The following is a 25,104-nucleotide window of genomic DNA, read 5'->3' as shown; positions in this document are numbered from 1 at the left end:
CATGGCTATTGGTTCTTCCCTAAATCTGGTAAGGACACCAATGAGTGTGTTTGTTAGGTTCAGACCTTGTAGCAGTTGGCTGTTCAGAGACATGCATTGAAACAAAGCAGTAAAATCAAAAACCACTCGAATTTAGTTTTTCTTTGAGTGGTACACCCCCTGGAGTGGTATGTACCAGACTCTGTTGTCATTGTGAACAAGCTGTTCTGGGGGAACTTTATAACTGCGTATCATTTCTCTATTCTTTAAAAGCTTTCTTTTCAGGTTAGCAGCACACAGTTCATCAACACATTGATTGTTTGGCATATTGATTGCTTCATTTTTCAATGGTAGTCTTACACAGTAATGCCCATTCTCAAACTTAGTCTTTTCTCTTTCTCATCATAGTGGCGCTCTGGAAAATCTGTGTTGTACTGTTGTATCTTGTTCTTTCTTGGTGGTCCCATTCAATATCCAGCCTAGTGCAGTTTTTACAGCATCCTGTTGGCTGTTATGATGTACCACGGCTTCATTGCCTTTGAATTGTTGGTTCCAATCAGAACGTCTACATTTGCATCAATGTTAGGTAGGCTTACTTCGCTTAAGTATGGTCAATTATCTGTTGTCTTCTTGTTTAGGAATGTTCTCCTTTTGAACAGAGATACTGATGTATGTGAAGACATTAGGCAGTTCAAAATACTTTTCCTTGAAACCTCTGCTTGATGGCATATTTTCACAGCTTCTTCTTCTTTCTTCTTTCTTTATTTATATAGCACTGTATAAATACAACTAAGTTGCCCAAAGTGCTTAACAAGGTGAACACAGAAAATAATACATCGATATGATAATAATAATGAAGGTAATTCTTGTGGTAAGAAGCCACAAGAGCTTCTTACAATCTCTTGTGGCTCTCCAGCGGTGTATTGTTCTAGGAAAAATAGCTTGTCATTTTCATTGTCTATCTTGTGTTCTGTGTTGCACATTTTGATTCTTCACATGCTGATGATACTGAGGAGGAAATTGATCCACTTTCAATATCTGAATCATGCTTCCTTTTAGATTCACTCTTGTTTACAGATACATGTGAGGCACTGTCATGAGGACTAACATCATCCTCCATATCAAGAGCAGCTATCCAGTTTTCTGTTTTCTTTTCTAAAATCTCAGGGAATCCATTTTAGGCTGAAACCAATTTTGTTGATCTGCAATCTTTTCATCTTCAGGCAAAAGATCTTGAACTTGCAAATTTAAATCAGTAAACTCGGTTAGCAATTGTGCAAAGCCAAGTTGCATCAACTTTTGTACATTCTGCAGATTGTCATCATTAATCATCAACTTTTCAATGGCTTTGCTTTTACTGGTAAGAGCAGATAATTTCACTCTTCTCAGTCCAATGCCTCTGTGAAGCTGCTCCTCTAATGCTCTTTCAGATTATTTGCCAATAAACCAGTTTTATTGATTGCAATAAAGACGAAGCTAATGGGAACGTTATAAGAACGCAACAAGAAACGCTGTGTCTGTAATTAGGCAAGCATATGCATTTTTTCCAGCACTTCAAATGTTATTTTTAATGTGATGGCCACAAACATTATTTGTTCATTCTTCTGAGATTTTCCCCATTTGTAACACAGAACGTTTCAAGATGTAGGAAATCCAACATTTGATAGAAAACACTTTTATTTAACAAAAACAAAAAAAAAAACAACAACAAAAAAAAGCACAGATTAATTATTTTAGGCTATTTTGATTTCCCAATTACAAAGTCACATCTATATAAAAAACAATGCTTTTTTATGATGGCATAAAAAAACAAATAACACACTCTTACAGGGTGTATTCACTAATGACCAAAGAATTGCCAAATGACCAAATACCAAATGACCAAAGAAATGTTATCAGCAAGATGGTGTAAAAGCGTACACTTCTTGTCTATTAGCACACACTGCTAGTTACACCAATGGCAGAAATCAGGCAGTTAGAATAGCAGAATATGTGGGGGAGCTTTGCAATAGTGTGAATATACTGTATTGCAAAACAGGTGGTAGCTCATTCTGAGGGACATTTTGAGCCACTCGTGATGCACTGCCCCTCCATTGGACCTGCCCCTCCATAACGTCCCATGCCCAAAGCCTGGGTCTCTACCAAAGCTAAGAGGGTTCGAGCCAGGCCGTGATGTGGGCACAAGACTGTAAGACGAACCATCCTTTAAACCGAGGTCCTGACTTGCTGTAGTCATTAATTGCCACATTAATTATTAATTTGACCTCATTAAATAACGTGGTAGCACATTCTGATAAGGGTGTACTTACTACAGTAGCTGTAGGAGCGACGAGAATACTTTTTGTGTGCCAAAAAAACAAAATAACGACTTTTAAACAGTATCTAGTGATGGCCGATTTCAAAACACTGCTTCAAAGCTTTACAAATCTTTTGTTTTGAATCAGTGATTCGGGTCATGTATATAACTGCCAAACTGCTGAAATCACGTGACTTTGGCGCTCCGAACAACTTATTTGATACAAAAAAAAACAAAAAATAAAAACATATAAAGCTTCAAAGCAGTGTTTTGAAATCGGCCATCGCTAGATATTGTTGAAAAGTCGTTATTTTGTTTTTTTGGCGCACAAAAAGTATTCTCGTCGCTTTATAATATTAAGGTAGAACCACTGTACTCACATGAACTGTTTTACATATGTTTTGAGTACCTTTCTGGATCTTGAGAAATTCAGTGACATTTCTGGCAATAGAGACCTCACTGAGCCATCGGATTTCATCAAAAATATCTTAATTTGTGTTCCGAAGATGAACGAAGGTCTTACGGGTGTAGAACAACGTGAGGGTGAGTAATAAATGACATAATTTTCATTTTTGGGTGAACTAACCCTTTAAGGCAGGTGTAGCTCTCAGATTCATGAAAACAACATCACTGACCCAGAAAGAAAAAGATCATATTTGATATTTGTAACAGAATGGCATGTAAAACAAAGGCAACATGCATTTTCCATTATCATCTTTCAAAAGCATCTGTGTTTGGTATAAAATTTGTGTAGGCCTATATAGGCCTATACAATTATCAAAACTTGACAATGAAAAAACTTGACAAAAAAAAAAAAAGCTCACATTTAAAAAAAAAAAAGTTTTCAAAAGTATTTTAAAATCAACTTCTCATGCCAGTTTTGCCTTTGGTCTGCATGTAGATTGGATTTGCTGAATCTACAGACCCAGTGGAAACAAACATGTTTATAAGGGCGCTCTTGAATAAGGCAGACTTGTTTTTGAGTCATTTGCTTCCCTCAGTCTCTTTGGGAAAAGCAGTATTGATGTTATAATGTCAACTATAGTGTCAAGGATGTCACAAGATAGGCCAAACATTTCCCGCTGGCTCTCCCTGCGTCAGAGAAGTTCTAGCTCATCTCCATCTCCTGTGCAGCTGATGATTTAAGAGGAACAGAATCAAAGCCATCTGATGTTCTCTGTAAAATAACAGAATTGTATTAAGATAAAGTCTATATCTGTCTGTTAATTCTTTTAAGTATTATTGTAATTTTAAAACATGTATAGCGTCCATCAAGAATATGTAGAGTTTGTGGTACATCTAAAATGAAGTCTGTCTTGTGACCTCCTCACCTCTCTGGAAAATGACTTGATCTTGGTGAAGAAAGATTTTTTGGAGAGGTAGATGAGGTCATCCTCTGCATCTTCTCCCTCCATGATGGCACAGCTATCAGCAGCTGGAAGTTCACACTCCTTATCTCCTGCAGTCATCATTAGCTTGGAGTACTTATACTGCAGCCTAAAGAGAGGACATGAATACTCTTATACAGCTTATCTATTAATATGAATAGATCACGAATTCTTGATCAAAACCTAAAATTCTACACACACTGGGTTTAAAAACATTTTTAAAAAAACTTTGTCAAAACTCTTCACACAGTTCTCCTAACCAACTTTCATCTTGGCACAGCAGTTAATTTGAACCATGTTTACACAACAGTATAAAATTATTCTGAAGTTTTCCCCTTTGAATGGATGATATTGAAATTGAAAGACTAACACTTGTGTAGGTGTTCCATTTAATCTATTTGATTTTTTAGATTTAGAATATATTTCCTTACAATATTACTGTAGAAATGTAGCATATTTCTGTCTTTTTCAGTTTTGTATCATGTTATTGTTTTGAACTTAAGTTTAACAGTTTTGAAAACAGTATGTAAGCATGTGCAAATTGGCCTGTAGGTAAACTGAGTTTTGGTGTTTGTTGTGTCGAAGTGAGGTAATTTGAAAGATGTAGTCACTGAATGCTTTCTCACTGTGTGAAGAGTTTTGAAAAAGTGACCCAAGTATTGATAAATGGGTCATAGTGATTGTAAAAAAAACTATAAATATGCATTACTAGAATAACAGGCTTTATTTTATTTTAAAGTCGGCATAAAACGGAATTAGCAATAGTCTTTTCTTCCCTATTGTGATGTATATACAAATACAACTGCTTCTCAAACTAGAAAAAAACATAGGGTGGGACTTGATTTTGGCCATCGGGAATTGATTGGAGAGTTAGATCATTGTGTTAAGTAAATGTCATCAGAGAAGACATTAGTTGCAGAAGGGAAGGGAATTTGTTGAAAGTTACTTTTGGTTCAAGATTTTGAGGGCACATGAATGGAAAAAATAAAATAATGATGTGCACAAATAAATCATTTATAATAAATAGAGCAATATTCCATTAAAAAGAATTGTCAATTTTGATTTCATGGTGACTTAGAGTCAATACTTAAGAGTCAATACATTGTAGACTCTTTTCCATCAATACATCAACCATTTTCATTTAGATTTTCATTATATCCAATTAAACCTGGGTCATTTCACATGTACACTGCTTAGTTTTCCACTTCAAAGATTCTGTTATTGGATGTTAAAGTAGCCATTTTTGGCAAGGCAACATTTCTGTGCATCCCTATATAGTTGTGTTTTTCACTATGTTTATATGCATATCTTCAAGACTTTTCTGAAAGATAATAAATTACATATCACATTCAGTAATGGACTCTCACTTGCGTGTCCTTTTCCAGAAGTAGCAGCTAATTGTAATGAGCAATACGGCAGCCACAGTTCCAATGGAGACACCAAACTTCAGCCAGAAGTCCAGTGTCACACAGGCACTAATCTGCTGAGATGGCAGCGACACCCCGCCAGTGCACCTCAGAGGTTGCTGCCACACATAGGTAGTCCTCTGAGAAATGCAAACACATTTAGTCACATTTACATTAAGTTGTCTAAGTGCTCCTATATTAAACAGGATTGTTCTACAGCAGGGCTTCCCAATTCATGTTCTTGCGCCTCCCCGCTCTGCACAGATTGTATGGGTGCGTCTCAATCAATGATCAGGCAGTCGGCCATTTTAAGGGCTGTTTCAATCGCAAAATCCTTCCAGTGCACTGAAACGTTCACTCCCTAAAGAGTCCCACAATGCACCATGAAAACCAGGGAGCATCAATGCTTACTATTTTCCTTTACCGGAAGCCGGAGTGAAACATAAATCGTGCAAGCCAACTCATCACACATTATACCATGTGATAGATGGGGGGGTTTTTTGGGTTTGTTTAAAAAAATAAAACAAACTAACCAGTATTTAATTGACCGTTCGCAAAAACCCGCCCCATTTAGTTACTGTTGCTACATCCGACAAGCCATGCCGATCTCTCGCCACACATCATGTTCTCACGCAGTGAAAAATACATCGCGGACCAAAGAGGACACTGACAACGTGTCGACAGACGAGACAGAGCAGGTTCATTTTGATATGAAACAGTCTCAAATTTCAAATTTTGTCATTTTTAAAGAAATTTAAACAATAAATACCCTTTTGTGGCTCTTTAATGTGTCGTGACAAATCCCTGTAGTGCCTCAGTTCAAGCGGCTCGTAAAACGATCATCTCTTCCTACTAGTTAATTTATAGCATCAAATAAACATGAATGAACATCTTAAGGAATGTTGTTTCAATCGCGGAAAGATGTCAGTACACACCATTTTTCAAGTTCAAGTCCACTGATGTTAATCTGCTAACTTCCCTGACTGCTTTGTCAGACAAAATGGCGGATTCTGTGTTATGATTGGTTAGATCACCTGTCAATCAAACTTCTGGCGAAGGGTCAATTATATTTAAACATAAGGGGCTTTTGCACCGAAAAGTTCTAGGAACTCAGTTATAGGAACTAGCCATCAATATCACTGTTTTCCATGTTCGTGAAGTAAATATGTTTACATGGGTTTTTAAAAATGTGGGTTGCCAGTGTTTGAAATGCATTTGACCAGTCAGCGTACACGTACGTCACTGACAGTTCCTATAGTGCTGGTTTAGACCCTACTCTGAAATAGGAGCTAATTTAATTCCCCCAAAAGGAGTTCCTAAAATCATTCCTAGTTCCTCCGGGTACTTCAGCCAATAGTTCTAGGAACTATGAAAGGTTCCTCCGGTGTGAAAGCCCCTATACATCGCTAGTCTAGACACGTAATGAGCACAATCTAGTTATTCATAAATACCAGTAGGGACGTTGTACATTGAGGACGCCACCGGAAATAGAGCCATCATTGTCCCAATGTGTAGTAAGTCAGGGTCCTTACTTATTACACTGGCCCGAATTGTGTATATGATATACTGATTCACGACCTAGGGAGCTGATTGAGATGCACCCTATGTCTTTCTTATCTGAATCACACCTGAATCAGATCATCAGCTCATTAGAAGAGAGCTCCATGAACTCAGGTGCATCCTGATTGACAGGGTCCCTATGCAGGGCTCAGTGTTCTCACGCACTTTACACCCGTGAACAGCCCCATATAAACACACCTGCTCCGGACTGGAATCTTAAGATGGTGAAATACCCTTTTAAGCCCACTTCGCAGCACACTTACGGTTGAACCCATGAACCCATCGCTCAACAGAGTGTCAGATAAGAGAGACATACAAAATGTGCAGAGCGGGGAGGCGCGAGGACTGGAATTGGGAACCCCTGTTCTATAAATGGTCCATTTCAGAGTGGAAAAATTGTTTCATTCAGTCACTGTATCATGATGTGAGTTGACATGTACCTGAATTCCTTGGATACAAGCACTCACAATCTCCTTATAGTTTCTCTCAGAGCAGAGAGGACAGGCATGCTGTGAGCGCCACAGGAAATGGAAGGAGCAACCGTCACAGGTGCCCTCTGAGCAGTTACTAGACCAAAGACACAGAAAGAAAACAATAAAGAGTGATATTCCTCCATCCTTTGTTGTTTCTGAGTAGGATTACATACGCAAAACTTGTGTTACAGTACAGTCCTAAACCATACAACATTCAACACACACTTTCATTGGTCTTGTCTTGATTGGTCTTATTTTTATTTATTTTTTTTCACTCTGAAACACACAGCACACATATTTATGTAATTAAACTCCAGCCTTTGTGATTCGATAATCACACTATCACAATTTCAGTTTTATTTTGATCAGTTATGCAGCCCTAACCAAAAGTAAAAGCTATTTTCATTTTGTACCTTGGTAGGGAAATATGGTCTTTCCCTGTTACAGTGGGATCACATCGGAGCCTAATGGAGGTTGATCTTCCATTTTTACATGCTTGTGTAGTTTCTCTAGACCTGTTGACACCATTAATGAGAAGAACATAATATTACAGATCAATCTGAAGAAAATCAACTGAGATACTGAGTTGAGGTCAACAAAAAGTGTTTGTGAACACAATAAAAGCATAAGGTGAGCACATATCACTGAAAGCAAGTACTCACCTGTAGTAGAATATGACATCCGGCAGCTCTGATTCAACAGGAAAGTTGCCGTCCAATGACGAGATGTCATCAAATTTGGATTTAGTGGTCACTCCTGTGTATAAAACATCTGATGAATCCCTAGGGCCAGTTGGGACGGGTTTATTTGACAGAGATTTCAAAGCAGAAGTAGCACTCACCAATTAAAGTGTCTCCAATAGTAAAGGGCTGAGAGGACACAACGCTCTGACCCCTGATCTCAGAAGGCACCACAGTGGACTGACAGATGTAGCCTTTTACATCCCTCTTGCTTTCAGTCACATTTTCAACACAGGATGCAAGAGCCCTGTTCTTGATAAGAGACAGACACACTTTATTGTGTGATTCTGAGCTTTTACTACTCAGACTTCACTACATACTTCACGGTTTAAAACTTCATCTGGTCTAATTCTCTTACTTCTGTTCCACACAGTGCCACACTGAAATGGTGGACATATTGCAGCCCTTTACTGGTGAAGCGTGGGCTGCTCTGGAAGCCTGTGACATTTGCCAGTGGAGAGAAATTATAATGCAAGGTCTCTTCTTTATGATGCAGTGCTAGTGTACAGTCACTCATGCATGCAGAACGGCCCTGTGGACAAAGAAAACAAACGTATGTAACAAGAACTGAATGGATATATAAAATATTTGTAAAGTGCACAAACTGCATGCACAATAAAAAAAAATACTAATTCACTTAAATTTAATTATTATTATTAAAAATATTTTATTTCAAAATACTATAATATGTTGTAAATTATTTAATAATGCTATATTATTTTTTATAGAATTTTAATAATAATTTTGAAGAATTTCATTTTATGACAGAAATTCTTCAAAAATGATTAAGGCCTGGTTTCACAGACAGGGCTTAGATTAAGCCATGATTAGACCTTAGTTCAATTAGGACATTTCAGTAGCTTTTATAAACATGCCTTGGAAAAGGTGTGCATCTTGAGACAAAACAATGGGCTGACATATTTTATGACATGCCAGTGCAAGTTGCTTTCAGTTAAAACAGCTCAAACATGCATTTTAGTCTGGGATTAAATGACCAAAATGATAACCACTGTGTTACAGGTTTGACTTTTTATAGATACAGTGGATTGGAGAATTATTATTTCTCTTCAGTATTTATTATAAAAGGTACAATATGTAATATTTTCTGCCCGCTAGAGGCCGCTAGAGGCCTATTCAGCCGGTGGAAAATAATCGGGATAGGACTCGGGAAGAAATCATGTTCATGGATGCGATTATTAACGTTACTGTAGTATGAAGCAGAGCAGGGCCGAGTGTTGTGGGAGCTGAACAAGGCCGCTGGAGCGATTGCGCGACACACGCCTCACGAGCAGAGGAACTTTTATTATGCCACAGTCGTCGGCACCGCTTCCGCTTTTCCGGTCATGAGTATGAGGTAACACAGCTCTGTTTATCATATTAGATACATTTGAGTGTGTTGAAAATGATGTTATAACGTTACTCTGTGCGTTCGCTCGGTGGCTGCTGTGAGACACTTTTTGAATCAATAACTGTTTACCAAAACCTGTCGACTGACAGCAGTCCCACCATTAGAGGGCTTTAAAACTGCTGAAAGAACAGAGGCCTCTCACAGAATGGAAAAGACCACAGGGCCTAAAAACTACTTTCGTATAAATAAAGTGTTGTTATAAAATAAAGTTTTGAATAAATAAATGAAATATTTAGTAGGTAAACAGTATAAAAAAATAAGTTTAATAGCTTAAAAAGATGTCCAATAGTTTTGAATATTTTGAAATTGGTATGAAGAATTGTTACATTTCTATGTTGGGTCTGTGATAGAAATATTTTATGTCAACATGAAATACAGAAAATGCAGACTAAGGATGCTCAGGTCAAAGTCCAGTCATGTGATTAGCTTAGATCATTACAAACCAATCACCAGAACAAATCACAGTGAAAAAGAAGACATTGATTTTTACTCAACTGTAAGACTTAAATGTGCATGTATCTTTCTATTCATTGAGACTCACTCGGTTGTTTTGACCAGTGATCTCCCGGCCGTAAATAAAACTTCATTTCTACAAAGAGCAACTTGGAAGTCGTGTCAGGTATATTCTGCGCAGCTAAGAAATAGAAGATCCTACGCTCAAACGACAACAAAAGTAACAGCCAAAGTGTGATTGAGGTAGTGATAGTAGCTTCTTGACAGGACGCCGTCACTATACTTCAGGGAAGTATTGGATTGTATTTTAAGTATTCAGGAATTCAGGGAATTACCTTGAGATACTGTAGTATTATATTAACTAGGAGTTGTTTAAATTGTCAGTGGTGAAGTCAGATTTGTATTGAGAATTTCCACGACAGGTCGCAGGCCCTGTATGTGTGTTTATATATATATATATATATATATATGTGTGTGTGTGTGTGTATAATCATAAGTAGTGCTTACTTCATTACTGTAAGTATTGGGTCCACAAGGTATGCAGGCTTCCTCTCCTACTGGCTGCTCAGGCCTGATGATGGTATTTGAGGGACAGCTTTTACACACTCCAGTGCCGTTCAACATGTAGTGTCCTGGAGGGCAGGGCACGCACGAGTCAGTTTCAGCCAGAGCACACTGTCGACATTCTGAGGCCACACCCCCAATCACATTAGTGAGGTGAACAGAGTAGATCTTAGCAAGGTCAGAGCTGTATTCATTTTTCTGTAACACAGAAACACAGTCAGATTATCAAAGGCTTTTAGTGTCTAAAAATTCTAAAAACAGGAAGGAAGTGAAAGATTCCGTTATAATCTCACCATGCTAAAGACCCCAGTGCGCTGAAAACCCCAGGTAAAGCTAACAGTGTTGTTGCTTTTAATAAGATAAGAGTAGGACTGCTTTCCTATAGTGCCTGACCAACTCTCCACAATCATATTATTCCTTTCATTCTGCCCCTAAGGAGAGATGTAGACAAATTTTAGAAATTAAATCTCTGAAAAATAAGGCAAAATGTTATAATGGTTATATTATACATTACAATTTAAAAATTTGAGGTCAGGGAGAGTTATTTTTTAAATAAGTTCAGTTTTATTCATAAAGGATGCATTAAAATGATCAAAAGTGACAGTAAAGACATTTAAATATTACAAAAGATTTCTGTTTCAAATAAATGCTATTTTTTGAACTTTCTATTAATCAAAGAATCTTGAAAAAAAAGGATTCCACAAAAATATTAAGCATAACAATTTTTTATTGATAATAATAATAATAATAAAGTACCAAATCAGCATATTAGAATGTTTCTTCTGAAAATTAATCACAGGAAGAATTGACATTTTAAAATAGAAATGTTTTTATATTGTAATAATATTTCAAAATATTACTGTTTTTAATGTAATTTTTTATCATAAGAGTCTTCTTTCAAAAACATTTTAAAAATTCTACTGACCTCAAACTTATCTTTATATTTTTTTATTTTAAACAATAATAAGCAACACTATTTTGGAAAAGTAAGCTAACAGATATTAGACATAAAATGCAATAACATGAGCTACAATAAAAATGTTTTTAGAAAAAAAAAATCTAATGTTCAAAAGCTCTAATTGTAAACATCATATATACTATAATATATATTATGATCAAACTCACTGCCATGAAATACAGTTTACAATCAGCTGTACACTTAGTTTCGAACACAAATGTTATACTGGAAAGCGTGACTCTCTCATTGTCTTCACTCAGGGAATGAGGCAGGCTGAAAAAAGGAAATAGCAAAATGACATGTACTGAATAAATTATTAACCCATGTTTACGTCTCTGGCATTAGTAATGCTGAAGCTTCATTTAACATATTGAGATCATTAATAAGATGCAGTTGCTTTTTGTTAACATATGAGAGCAGTGTGTGCTCACCTGTATCCAGGAACTGTGAGTGTCAGCAGCATGTAATCAGAGTCCTGATCGCTTGGTGTGGTGTAGATGTACTCACCCGCAACCTCCCAGCCTGATACAACAAAAACCCCATAACTCAGAAACTGCTTTATAGCAACATCTATGGCAAAAAAAAACCTCTATCCCCTCAGTGGCTCACTGAAAATGTACCTGTGCTCCTCTCAGTACTGCTGTATTCTGAGCTGAAGACTGAACTCTTCATGTTGCTGGGCATCTTGTTCCACCATTTATACTCAAAGCCCACGACTGGTTCCGTTCCAGCAGGACACTCAAAACATTCTGAACACATGCGACACAGCTGATGATTTCTAATAGTGAATTATGTTATTGTTGCACTGAAATAATATATTAAAGCACACATTTAATGTGATATACGCATGTTGTGTTGTCATCTAGAGATATAACGCTGATGCATATGATGTTACAGGTGAGTGTAATGTTTATTATTCTCGGTCCTGTTGGCTGTGTCTCTCTACCTGTCCCATTTGAATAGAAGCCATGTGGGCAGGGTTCACAGTTGGAGGTGTTGTTGGGGAAGAATCCTGGATTGCATGGAGGACAGGCCACCATCTCCCCTGAGGCCGGGAGCTGCACTGCCTCCTCCACACTCTCACTGCAGATCTTGGGCTCGATCCACTTGTACATCAGCTGCGTCTAAAAAAAATAAATAAATAAATAAACACACACACACACACACACACACACACAAAAACAGCTGTTTTTTTAGCTATGTCAGCTGTTGCCTATTACTGCCATCTCCTTGCAGCAGATCTTCACATTTCTGGTGCTGTTTTGACTATTTTACACATTTTATAAGCTTGTTGTGAGTTCACAACTGATAAACAAACAAAAAAAACATCATGTACGCCCATACAGTGCACAGCATAAATGAGTACACCCCCTCTGAAACTTCTGAAAGTCAGCAATTACTCAATTACTTAGAAGACGTTAGGGTTCTTTAGAGATATAATGTTCCAGCAAGTCTGCTTAATTAATTACCAAAGAAGCATGTCAAAATTATTCAGGAAAATAAGATTTTCTTATCAAGGTGATAAAATGTTGTGTAGCAAAAATGAGTACACCCTCCTAAAAGTTACTAAATAAAACGAAATAAAACTTTTCTGGTAAGTTTAAGTATGATGAACCAAAACATTTAAAGAGAAGTAATTTCTTGACAATTAAAAGTGTTATATAGCCCACTGAATCATTCTCAAAGCCAGCAAAAGCTATGAAAAGAGTAACTGTTTATCTCACAGAGTAAGATGCAGCCTGCAGAAATGACATGCATGGTTGTTGTTCTCACTGGAACTACCTACTGTAGCAAAAGCACAATAAAGTCAGTTAGCCATTTCTAAAGCCTATATTTACAAAATATAGATTCTAGGAATCAATATTCTGGTCTCATGAGACCAAATCAATCATTTTGGATCTAACAGCATCCAAAATGTTGTGGTGTTGCTAGAGGAGGAGTACAGTGAGAAGTGCCTGGTTCCCACAGTAAAGTTCAGTGGTAGTAAAGCTCTTATATAGGGATGTATGAGTGCTGAAGGTGTGAGGGAGTTGTGCTTTATCAATGCTGTCATGAATTCCCACACCACTGTGTAATTTAATACACAAACTTGAAACAGAAGATGTTACCCTTTCCTCATTCCCTGCATTGTTGGGCATTTTTTCAACATGACAACGAGGATATGCATTCTCCCAAAGTGAAAAACCTTCTGTGGACATGTATTGCACTCAATCTTAAGACTCTTGAGCGCCTGTGGGGAATTCTGTAGAGACGAGTTGAGCAACACTCCCCATTAAAGATCAGGGCATTTAAGGAGCTCATCATCCAGGAGTTAAACAGGACAGATGTGACAATTTGTCATGAACTTGTGCACTCCGTGCCAAGAAGGGTCAGAGCAGTATATTCAAAATTATGGAGGGCATACTAAGTACTAGAATATTATACATTTGTTGAATTAAATATAGGGTGTACTCATTTCTGCAATCCTTAATTTAAACAAAATTGGTTAATTTACTTATTTTATGGCTATTAATGACATATATTTCTCAGTTTTTATTATGTATATGTTTAATACATTTTAGTTTTGCCATCTTTCCTTGAATTGTATTAGTGATCATAAAGAAAATACATTTCTTGTATTTGTTCAGAGGGGGTGTACTCATTTATGCTGTGCACTGTACAACAAGCGCATTTCACCCAGCACACAGCATTGTTTTGGATGTTTTGTAAGTTCTGTTGCAAAATATACATCATAAAATCTGTTTTTTGTTTTGTTTTGTATCTTTAGGTTTTGTGTTAAAAATGTGAACTAGGACTAAAAGTACATTTTCATTTTTAGTCTGTACCAAAAGAACCAAGATAACTGAACTACAAGTATGAACACACCATTAGTTGAATAAAATAAAATAAAATAATAAAATAAACAACAAAAAGTGTGGTACCTGACCATTGGAGTCACATGGTATGTGAGTATAGAAGTAATCAGTCGCCTTGCAGGGCGGTCGCTGTAGACAGGCTCCAGAACCAATCCCTGGAGTAACACATGCAGGAGAGAGGAAAACGCCAGTGGCGTTAGGAAAAATACACACATACTCATTTAGATAAAGTGATAAAACACAGTAGGCAAATCTCATTGCGTACAGGCACTGGGCCATGCAGGTCATTTACATGAATATTTACTTTCATGCGGTTACATTTAAATGTTTCATCAAATCTATGCAGATGTAACGTTCAAAACTCTTCACAAAGCATTTATTGGGTGACCAACAGTACAGTCATTAAAAATACATTTGGTTAAATGCTTTGTGAATATGTATTTTTCTAGGCTATTAATGTATAATTCTGTTAGAACCCTTGTTATTAGCAACACCGGTGGCCATTAAGTGAACTGCAGCCAGCAATTTATTGCTCGTTGTAGCACTAATGCACACGTAAGAGACTGAAAGAGTTAGTCCACCCAAAAATTAAAATTCTGTCATTAATTACTCACCCTCATGTCGTTTCACACCTGTAAGACCTTCTTTCATCTTCAGAACACAAATTAAGATATTTTTCATAAAATCGGATAGCTCAGTGAGGCCTGCATTGCCAGTAAGACAATTAACGCTTTCAATGCCCAAGAAGCTTCTAAAGACATATTTAAAACAGTTCATGTGACTACAGTGGTTCAACCTTAATATTATAAATCAACAGGAATACTTTTTGTGCACCAAAAAAACAAAATAACGACTTTATGACAATATCTAGTGATAGGCGATTTCAAAACACTGCTTCATGAAGCTTTACGAATCTTTTGTTTCGAATCAGGGATTCGGAGCGCCAAAGTCACATGATTTCAGTAAACGAGGCTTCATTACATGATAAGTGTTTTGAAATTTCAATGGTTCACCACTGGGGGGACGTGACATTGGCAGTTTAATAGGCTACACGCTCCGAATCATTGAATCGAAACAAAAGATTCGTAAAGCTCCGAAGCTTCATGAAGCAGTGTTTTGAAATCGCCCATCATTAGATATTGTCATAAAGTCGTTATTTTGGGTTTTTTTGGCGCACAAAAAGTATTCTCATCACTTCATAACATTAAGGTTGATCCACTGTAGTCACATGAACTGTTTTAAAAACGTCTTTAGTAGTTTTCTGGGTATTGAAAGTGTTAATTGACTTGCTGGCAATGCAGGCCTCACTGAGCCATCAGATTTTATCAAAAATATCTTAATTTGTGTTCTGAAGATGAACGAAGGTCTTACGGGTGTGGGACAGCATGAGGGTGAGTAATTAATGACAGAATTTTCATTTTTGGGTGTCTAACCCTTGATCGTGATATAGTCACGGCAAAGTTCTTATTCTTTCTTCTCTTAGAAGTAAAACGTTGGAAATGCCCTTGCAGCGAATATCCCAGTGCTGTCCACGCTGCTGATAGCGACGTTTAAACGGGGTGAGAAAGAGGCAGTAAACAAAGCATCTGACCATGTGGATATTTGCACCAGCTCTCTGAGATTCACTTCACTTCAATGGATGAGGTAATTAAAATTACACTTAATGATTAAATTACATTTAATGATAGTTTAATTATAAAGTATATTTGAGACTAGATCTGGCAATGCATGACCCATTGACATTACAGTACAGAATAGCTCCTTCCACATTATCCTGATTATAAGCATTCATTTCATGTGTCATTGACGGAATAGAGGAGCGGGAGCGCGCGTAACCTTCACAACCTTTGGATTTTCTCGGTGCGAATCAAAAATCGGTCTACAGGCTTTTGATAACCTTTTTTTTTTTTTTTTTTTTTTTTTTTTTTAGTTTTGTTACAAGCTGTTGGCAATACAAAAAGGCATTAATACATTAAAATTCTTACATATAGTCCCTTTATATTTAAAAATTTATTAATTATAAAATACAGGCTAACAAGCATCAGGATCATTACAAATATATTGTTATATATAATATTCAACTAACACAAAACATCCTCACATAATACGTCTAAGTACAGAGGGAAAATAACACAACTATCAGAGATGAAGATGAAATGACATGGAGCACAAACAACAGCAGCTGCTGACCCTGATGATTGACCTGAATTAACATTCATGGTCATTTTCTTTGAAAAAAAGCTGAGACACACCTGAATATTTGTCTGCCTCACAGGGTTGACACGCAGTGGCTCCCTTATTAGAGTATGAATTAGCAGCGCATGGGATACAGCGTGCAGCCCCTGGTTTATCACTATAGGTGCCAGGCTTACAGTGAAAACACTCAGATGTATACGAGACTCCTGAGGAGAAAAGGTCAATTGTTATTTATAAAGTTAGTTTTTTCATGCATCTAAAAAGAATTCCCAATATGCCATCTTTATTTGAGGTAGTACACAAATAATTGTGGTGGATAAATACCTGAAATGGCAATGTTCTTCAGTAGAACCGGTTTAGCAGTGTTGGCAGCCAAAGTGAAACCTGTTGTTCTCCAGTACAAGACATTGTTACCACTGCTCAGCTGTACCTGGTTAGACAGCAGAAAGAAAAGGTTTTGAAGCTTCCACATATGCTCTCAAAAGATACTCATATACACAAAGACTTACATAATGATTATCCCAGTCACTTTCGGATATCCTCATCCAGCGACGTTGAGTGTCTGTAGACTGACACTGGTCATTCTGAACCTGGTAACACACATATATTATCATATCCCATATCATGCAAAACAACATTATCAAGGCATAAAAAATGCAATTTAACTGACCATAATGCCTTTAAACTTGTATATTCTTTGAAAAAAAGTTCTGGCGAAGCCACAGTACTTACATAAAACTCAAAAAACATGTGGCTGTCTGGATAGAAGTACTGGAAGGACACAGATCCAGGCTTCTTTAAACTCACAGCATAGGAAAGAGTTGAAGTACATTCATCTGTGTTAGAGGCAACATAGTCACCTTTTGGGATCCATGTTGAGCTGCACAAATGCAAGAGACACATGCAGTGGGTTCCCATTAAAGCAAATTTCCACAAATGTCAGTTCTTTAATTTAAATCCAAATAACCCAAGGTCTTGACTCGTCAAGCACTTTTACATTTACTATTAAACATTATGTGCATGCAATTACAGTTAAGTGAATGTTGAATGGCTCGGCCATCCACTTGATCTTGAATTCTGAGCACTAAAACCCTTTTGCATTTTCTGAATGCAGTAGTTCTCATTTTACATACATATGAGTCACTCACTTGGAGCAATTTGTGTAAGTGTCTCCAAAATTCATATTGATGCCATGGCTGATAAAGCCAGTGGGCAAACTGTCCCACTCATCGAAGGCAACACCCGTCCCAAGAGAATAGGTCCCTGCGACGCATTTCTGACACTCTTGAGTCCTCATGTCCAGAAATTCGCCTTCATTACAGGTGAATGCTGACAACAGGGGAAAAAAAACACAACACAGTTAAAGTATCTTAATGACTTTCTAGATTCAAAAAATCCTTCAACTAGTAACATTGCATGCTATAGACAGGTCAATTAATAATTATTTGTATCTAGTGTGTGTATGTGTGTGTTGTAGGTACTCACTGCATTGGGTGCCTTTGACTGGATCAGGTAGACCAGTGCATGTCTCTGGCTTGTTGGGTATTGCCACTCTCCATCGAGAGCCCAAAACGTCACAGTCTGTGTACTCAAAATGGTAATCAGACTGCAAAATAATGAAACATATAATAACAACTGCATTAAAATGTCTTTTAGTGTCATTCAGTTTGGAAATAGAACCATGTGAAAAAAATTTAGAGTTTAGAATACATTTTTTTTGTTTGTTTTTTTTTTTGCAGGGTTAATAAATTGTTGCCACTCTTGGACAACCGCATCAACTTTAGTCAGTAATGACTGAAGTATTTATGTAAGAAAATTATATTGTGCAGGTCATCCAGTTACTGTAGCAAAAAAAAAAAAAAAAAAACTGATAAAACAATAAAGAAGCTGACGCGGAGTGTTTAATAGGCGGTTACTCACCAAATAAATAAATAAAATACATGGACATGAAATGTTGATTTTAGTTGGAATTAGGGTTGCAAAGGGGCGGAAAGTTTCTAGAAAATTTCCACTGGAACTTAACCTGGGGAATTTTGGAAATATTCCAATTTGGAAACTTAACAGGAATTTACAGGAATTTATGGGAATTTATGAGAATTTATGGGAAATTTTGGGAAATTTATATAAATTTTATATAAATTTATATCAAATATATCATATACAAACATAAATATAAACATTAAGTTTGGTCATAATAACATGAAATTTGTTATTTCTTTTTTGCATCCAATTAATTCTAATTTAGTAAATATGCAAAATAAATATATTTTTATTGCAGCAATTGTCATGCGTGTGTTATTTATTTCAGTGCCACACGATCCTTCAGAAATCATTCTAATATGCAGATTTGATACTCTATCAATGTTGGAAAATTCAGTTGTGTTGCTTAATATTTTTTTGGAACCTGTGATACTTTTTTCAGGATTCTTTGATGAATAAAAAGTTAAAAAGAACAGCATTTATTCAAAATAGAAATCTTTTCTAACAATACAAGTCTTTAATATCACTTTTAATCAATTTCACTCATCCTTGCTGAATAAAAGTATTAATTTCTTTTTAAAAAAAGAAAGAAAAAAAATTACTGATACCCAAATTTTGAACTGTAGTGTATATTGTTACAAAAGATTTCTATTTTAAATAAATGCTGTTCTTTAACTTTTTATTAATCAAAGAATCCTGAAAAAAGTATCACAGTTTATAAAAAAAAATATTAAGCAGCACAACTGTTTCCAACATTATCAAATCATCATATTAGAATGATTTCTAAAGGATCATGTGACTCAAGACTGGAGTAACGATGCAAATTCAATGCAAAACGATGAAAATTCAGCTTTGATCACAGGAATAAATTGCATTTTAATATATATTAAAATAGAAAACCATTATTTTAAATTGTAATAATATTCAATATCACAATCACAATATTACTGTTTTTTCTGTATTTTTGATTAAACGTGCATGTAGGGGTGTGGCCTCAATAGCCCAGTAACGCTGCATTCACACGGGGCGTCGGCATTAACGCTTCTCATTTACTATGAATGGGTGACATCATGCGTTGCCGAACTGAATTGTGGGTTCCGTCGTGTCGCTTTTTGCTCACGTTGCTTGCGGCAGAAGTTGAAGATTTCTCAACTTTTCAAACGCCAACGCAGCCGTCAGCCAATCAGATCACAGATGCTAGCCAATGGCGTTCATGCAACACCAGAAACTAATGTGATTGGCTGTTGTACTATGACGGTCGCGTCAGTGCAAGCTTCAGACACACCCCCGTCAAGCGTTGACACTGATGCCCCCTGTGAATGCAGCGTAAGTAGTGTGCTGTGTGAATGTGATTGAGGAATGTGCAGGGTAAAAATTGAAAAACTGAAATTGCATTAAATTTGGATATTTTCAGCTACATTTAAGTTCCCTGTTATAGGCTTACCTGTTTATTCCCATTAATTCCTGTTAATTCCCATATATTCCCGTTAATTCCCAAGGAAAGTTTCCAGCCTTGAAAATTCCCGGAATTTTGCAACCCTAGTTGGAATTATTTATAATTTTACTTGTATATTATCATAAAGCTTCCGCTAAGAAGAAAAAAAACAGTCCATTACAATGTACAAAACAGTCAACTTAGCCACAAGACAAATGTAGCACACAAAATTACAGCAATATTGATACTGCAGTGCTCCAAAGTCTGTCTCGGTCATTTTCAGTATTTACAGCTGAGACACTAAACTTTTCACTTTGTGCTTCAAAGACATAATACAAATTTGTTGTCACTGTGGAAACCAGCCCTCTGATGTTGTAGTTAATAACATCTTGTGCTTAATATGCCTCTGGATTACACATCTTTTAAAATACTGTGCCAGATCAATATTTGCACTCTAGGGCGGATCCACCCACTAGCGATCAACTTCAAGGATGTCTTCGTATCCTAGTCTAAACAAACAGTCTTTAACAGGTATTATTTACTAACCATTGTGCAAAGAGGGAGAAGCAGATGAAATAAAATCTTTAGTAAATAAACCTTTAACACCTCCAAACATTCTGTTTATCTATTTATCCTAATTTGACTTAACATAATAATTCACTAAGATACTTAAATGCTCAAAGGTGCGGTTTAAATGAAACAATTAAATGAAATAGTTTGTACATGTTGACAGCTTACTCCCCCCAAAGAACAGGCAGCTGGCAAGAATCATGAACCTAAATTAACCTGACTAAATGGCACCTGAGGTAACAGCAGACACTTCACAGAGCAAATCAGAATAACCCATGTGGAATGAAACAAGATTAATAGTTAACAAAACCTCAACATGAGAAGTGGTAGCACTTCCTATGTGCTTTGTGTTTGTTCAGCTACGTTAGTTAGGCTATGTTTAGTGAGGAGAAAGAAAGAAAGAAAGAAAGAAAGAAAGAAAGAAAGAAAGAAAGAAAGAAAGAAAGAAAGAAAGAAAAAAAGCTCTGAACAAGCAGTCCACATCATAATCTTCACATCCATATAAATGATGTAACCAAAACACCATGCCAACAGAACAGAGTGACATTTGTTTCTATGGTGTCTTGTAGGGATCCAATTACCTGATGAATCTCTTACTCCCACAGAAAACATTTGCTGCCTGTGTTGTTGTTGCTTTTCACAAGGTCATTGGCAAGGTCTATTTTTAATTATATTTGCAATTATAATATTAAAATTAGAAAATAATTTTATTTTTGCATGTGCACACACACACACACACACACACACACACATATATATATATATATACAGTGTACTTAGGCTTAGTCTAGATCTGCTACGCTGCTACATGAGTGAGGATACATCTGAAAAATGCACACGAATACGGTGAATAGAATTCAAGCTGCTGCAAGGAAAGCAGGGAGAACCAACTAGCAGATCTAGGCAGGTGGTGCTGGGGAAGGTGGAGGGCTAGGAAAAATCCCATGGCGCTCTGCAATGAGTTGGTCCGGTTCGGGACAGAAATAAATAGGTTATGTAAATAGAACAAACATAGCGATTGGCCAAAACAATCGGCTTTAAGTTAACCAATCAGCTGCTCAGAAGTGTTTCATGACTAAACTATATATATGGAGTTAACAAATAAAAAAATTAACAAAATAATTAAAAAAATGCCTGATTTCTGTCATGTTGTGGTTAAATCTGCATATGGCCATGTTCTGAGCAAGTCAGTTTATTTATTTATTTATCAGTGTGTCTAGCACACACTTTTGTTTCACTGACATTACAAAAAAAAAAAAAAAAAAAATGGTTGACTGACCATAACAGCAGATGCCCTTTTCACACAGCTCTCTAAGGCAACATGCAAGCTTATCTGGACATGATAAGGTAAGTGTGTGACGTGACCCATTTCCATGAATATGCTCACTCTTATTCAAACATGATTATTTTCTTGAACTAACCGAGGACAGAGAGCGGAAACATAAAGGTGAACTGCAACAACAAGAAAATTTCTTTAAAATTCAACATATATCCTGATCAGAAAGGAAACAAGCATACTGAAAGTTGATACTGATGCATGTGAGCTTTTTTATTAACTAGGACGACATCCAGCCCATGTCCCTTATGTGCTTTGCTTATTTGCTCATATATGCTATGTCAATTTTTTTTCATTTGCTCCTGAATATTTTCATATTTTGTATGGTTTCTTATTTGTAAAGTGGCATAATGTGAAAAACAAGCTTCACTGTGTAAAGTCTGATGATGTGTGTACAATACGATTCTCAGCATGCGACCAAAACAGGTGCCTTTCAATTTCTGATCTGGGAAGAAACTATGTTGAGTGTATTTCTATTTATGGAACTAACACAGTTTATTTATATAGAAAGTACTGGCCTAGGCCTAGTATGATAATGTTTGGTGTTTATAATGATCAATATTCCATCAGCAACAGCATTAGCTCACAAATGTGTTATTCTGTCGATGTGAGTTCAGCCAGTACATCCTGTCAGTCAATAAGTAGGTAATGATGTAGATGTAATAATTCTAGCAGCTGTCAGAAATAAACAGCAAATTAATAATAATAAAAAAAAAGTGTATAGGACAAAACACATAAAATTACGTTAAAAGAATATTGTGGCGTTGCAATTTCAGAAAATCTGTATAATGCACAATAAAGTAGCATCTTACCTCTTTACAGCTGGGTAATTCCGTTGCCTCGGTTAAAAGTAGAAAGGGAAGCAAAAACATGACAGAAACGCTTTGCGTTCCCACAGTGAAAAGCACATGGCTTAAAAACATAGCTGTTTCTAAAAGATATGTTCCCTTCAGGCAAGGCGTGTGACAGAACAGACGTGCTGTTAATATTGCTGCGTTTTTATCCTGACACTGTTTGCACATTGTAAGCGTGTAACGCGCTCAGCTCTCCTATTGGTCAGTCTCTTTGGGATGGAGTCCCAACTGCAAACGTGTCCGTCTTGTAGCCTAAATGAATATTCGTTAAGACTCGTCAACACAAAATAACACAATTATTTTAGTCCCTGGATTTTATAACGAGTCGATGGCATAAATAATACGATGAGGTATTTGTTGATCTACATTTGGGAAACATTTTATACGTAGCGTAGGCTATTTGATTGCTTATACTTTTTTTTTTTTTTTGCTGTTGTAAAAAAACAAAAAACAAAGGGGTTAATAACCAGTTAAACAGCTGTTAATACATAGGTTTACACCCAAATGCGTTTGTCTGTAATTTAAGCATATCATTTATTTACGCCTCGCGCTGTGTGGTGCAACAGAAACGAAGCTCACAGTTGGTTTCTAGGCAACGGTGGGAGGGACAACAAAGTTGCAAGTCAAAAAAATCCCAAACTATCGAGCTGTTACATTCCATAAGACTCATCTGGATACTCTGGAAATATGCCACAAGAACGAGATCCGTTTCCATTCCCGCGATATGAAAACGACTATACATACACAGGGAATAAGGCAATTCAGGTAATTACAAATATGAACTTTAAAACTGTATCAGTTTACAGATCTAGTTCGTATACCTGCTTTTTGAGTAGGCCTATACACTTTTATATACATTTCTCAATTTTTACCTCGTTGGTCAGAAATTGCCATATGACAAGCCAACCCATCTCGCCCAAAATGATGAACCCTGGAGGAGACTCCATAACACGACAACACTGGCCAGCTCTCATCGAAATGTCTTTCATTATGATACTACAGTGAGTTGATTCAACCTCGAAAGGGGATTTGAACCCACTATTACTTAAAAATTAATGTAACTAAAGTAAATGAACGCAAATATGTTCTGGTTCAAAGCTTAACTGTGTTTTCGAAATGCATTGACTGCTAAAATTTTTGTTACAAGACACCAAAGGACAGTCTGGACATTCATCTAAAATCGACCTACGATCATCATCTTGGATTATTTCAAAACAAAAGTCAAACCGTGATGCAGATGGAAAGTGTTGCATTGGATAATGCGTAAGGCCCCTCTCTCTCTCTCTCTCTATATATATATATGTGTGTGTGTGTGTGTGTGTGTTTTCTTGTATGAAAAAAAGAGATACTTTCACATTTTTAAGAAACTTTTTATTTGGTACTTTAGTTAAAACAAATGTCTTTTTTTTTTTTTTGAAGGCTTAGTAAGTCTGAATCTCCGAGCCATTGTAATGCTTTTTCACACAGGACACTGAAAAACAGAGAATCAGAAGATTCAGTGTCTGAGACCAACAACAAAGGAATAAAAGTGTGGGTCGACCCCCAGAAAGCCTCTATATACAGTATTAAAGGGTCCATAGGTGAGAATTAACCAATAAAAAATTGATTATATTATGTATAAAAAAAAAAAAAATAAAAAAAAAAAAAATCAATAAAGTTTTTTTTGTGTGTTGTTTTTACAGAGTCTCATCACACCGCTTCTACAAACCGAGGTTACTCACGTAAGCATGATGGCGGTTTTTATTCTACGTAGCACAATACAAATGCAGCCTATACAAGTAAAGATGACCACCTGTATTTCCAGTTGGATGTTAAATAATGAATCTCCGCATTTACATGTACTAAGGCTCGAAAAATAAAAGAAACGAAGACAAGCTTGTGTGATCTTTTTTTTTAAATGAATAGGTTACAATAAGTTTAGCGTGCAGCTCCGTGATGCTCATTGACCTTAGGCACTCACTTGTTAGAAGTTATGGTGAGATCAGAATCGCTGTTATACTCAGTGAACAAACAGGGCGTATTGGACCAAGATCCAGCACCTTCCTGCTCTAGTATATCTGATCGATTCATCATGTCTTACCACAGTTTCAACTGTGGATGCCCTGAGTAAAAAAGCCTCACGATCATCGCTACAGAAGCTCCCGAGTCGGTTACTATCATCTCTGTATCCAAGCAGGGCAACAACTCGGATAAGATCAAATAAGATCATGGTGTAGATTTTTAAAAAGGTCTCATTCTCACACACACTCACAAAACGCAAACATTCATTCATTCATTCATGCACACAAACAACCACTCTCTCATGCTCTCCACACACACACACACGACACAAACACATTCACTCAATGACCTCACATCCTGGTTGACGTCAATATAAGTAGCACTTTGGAATCATGGGAAACTTTTCCACAACACCAAAAATCACAGTGCCCTCTTGTGGTCAATAACTAACATTTTATAAATATGAGGAGCATGCGCTATATATTTTTTTATTATTTAAAACAAACAAACATATTTTTTAGAATATTCATATATTTAAATTAATTAATTAAGTGCATTTTGTAAATTAAACGTTCAGGAATAAACTGGGACTAAAACTACGCAATTTAGACGAGATTAACCTGTTGGTTATTGTTAATTTTAAAACAGACAC

At 36.5% G+C, this 25,104-nt stretch overlaps 2 protein-coding genes and 1 non-coding gene across 5 annotated transcripts; 1 reads left to right on the top strand and 2 right to left on the bottom strand.

The window, feature by feature from the left end:
• Positions 1–1,638: 1,638 nt before the first annotated feature.
• elapor1 (endosome-lysosome associated apoptosis and autophagy regulator 1) lies at positions 1,639–22,751 on the bottom strand. Of its 2 annotated transcripts, none has more exons than XM_051902384.1 (22): positions 22,410–22,751; positions 17,762–17,882; positions 17,425–17,605; positions 17,009–17,156; positions 16,786–16,866; positions 16,601–16,706; positions 16,333–16,482; positions 14,147–14,235; positions 12,172–12,349; positions 11,846–11,974; positions 11,657–11,747; positions 11,393–11,498; positions 10,561–10,698; positions 10,211–10,465; positions 8,201–8,374; positions 7,944–8,094; positions 7,765–7,858; positions 7,516–7,617; positions 7,070–7,196; positions 5,031–5,209; positions 3,607–3,772; positions 1,639–3,452 (listed from the first exon to the last, which is right to left on the bottom strand). In XM_051902384.1, the coding sequence occupies exons 1-22, from the start codon at positions 22,617–22,619 to the stop codon at positions 3,384–3,386; spliced, it is 3,045 nt and encodes a 1,014-aa protein (XP_051758344.1). In that variant the 5' UTR covers positions 22,620–22,751; the 3' UTR covers positions 1,639–3,383. The 2 variants fall into 2 exon arrangements, with proteins under 2 accessions (XP_051758344.1, XP_051758345.1); XM_051902385.1 differs by lacking the exon at positions 22,410–22,751 and adding an exon at positions 20,843–22,298.
• A 187-nt stretch (positions 22,752–22,938) lies between these two features.
• On the top strand, positions 22,939–24,325 carry cfap276 (cilia and flagella associated protein 276). 2 transcript variants are annotated; one of them, XM_051902398.1, is made up of 5 exons: positions 22,939–23,216; positions 23,336–23,452; positions 23,599–23,714; positions 23,919–24,031; positions 24,134–24,325. In XM_051902398.1, exons 1-5 carry the CDS (start codon positions 23,139–23,141, stop codon positions 24,202–24,204), a joined length of 495 nt encoding a protein of 164 aa, XP_051758358.1. In that variant the 5' UTR covers positions 22,939–23,138; the 3' UTR covers positions 24,205–24,325. The 2 variants fall into 2 exon arrangements, with proteins under 2 accessions (XP_051758358.1, XP_051758357.1); XM_051902397.1 differs by having other exon boundaries at positions 22,940–23,216; positions 23,871–24,031.
• A 102-nt stretch (positions 24,326–24,427) lies between these two features.
• LOC127518225 (small Cajal body-specific RNA 2) lies at positions 24,428–24,820 on the bottom strand. The gene has a single exon (XR_007931509.1). It is a non-coding gene; the product is annotated as a small Cajal body-specific RNA 2 (non-coding RNA).
• Positions 24,821–25,104: the final 284 nt, after the last annotated feature.

This window comes from Ctenopharyngodon idella, chromosome 8, assembly GCF_019924925.1.
Source record: "Ctenopharyngodon idella isolate HZGC_01 chromosome 8, HZGC01, whole genome shotgun sequence".
Classification (NCBI taxonomy): domain Eukaryota; kingdom Metazoa; phylum Chordata; class Actinopteri; order Cypriniformes; family Xenocyprididae; genus Ctenopharyngodon; species Ctenopharyngodon idella.
This window is presented reverse-complemented; position numbering and strand designations above follow the sequence as displayed.

Bases quoted from the DNA above. Each gene is read 5' to 3' on its own strand.
- cfap276 (XM_051902397.1), top strand. From the start codon at position 23,139: ATGCCACAAGAACGAGATCCGTTTCCATTCCCGCGATATGAAAACGAC. The intron at 23,217-23,335 runs GTAATTACAAAT...CTCGTTGGTCAG, and splicing joins CAGGGAATAAGGCAATTCAG to AAATTGCCATATGACAAGCC. The intron at 24,032-24,133 runs GTGAGAATTAAC...TTGTTTTTACAG, and splicing joins CAGTATTAAAGGGTCCATAG to AGTCTCATCACACCGCTTCT.
- elapor1 (XM_051902384.1), bottom strand. From the start codon at position 22,619: ATGTGCAAACAGTGTCAGGATAAAAACGCAGCAATATTAACAGCACGT. The intron at 17,883-22,409 runs GTAAGATGCTAC...ATTATTTTGCAG, and splicing joins AATTACCCAGCTGTAAAGAG to TCTGATTACCATTTTGAGTA. The intron at 14,236-16,332 runs GTGTGTCTCAGC...GTGTTACTCCAG, and splicing joins TGAGGCAGACAAATATTCAG to GGATTGGTTCTGGAGCCTGT.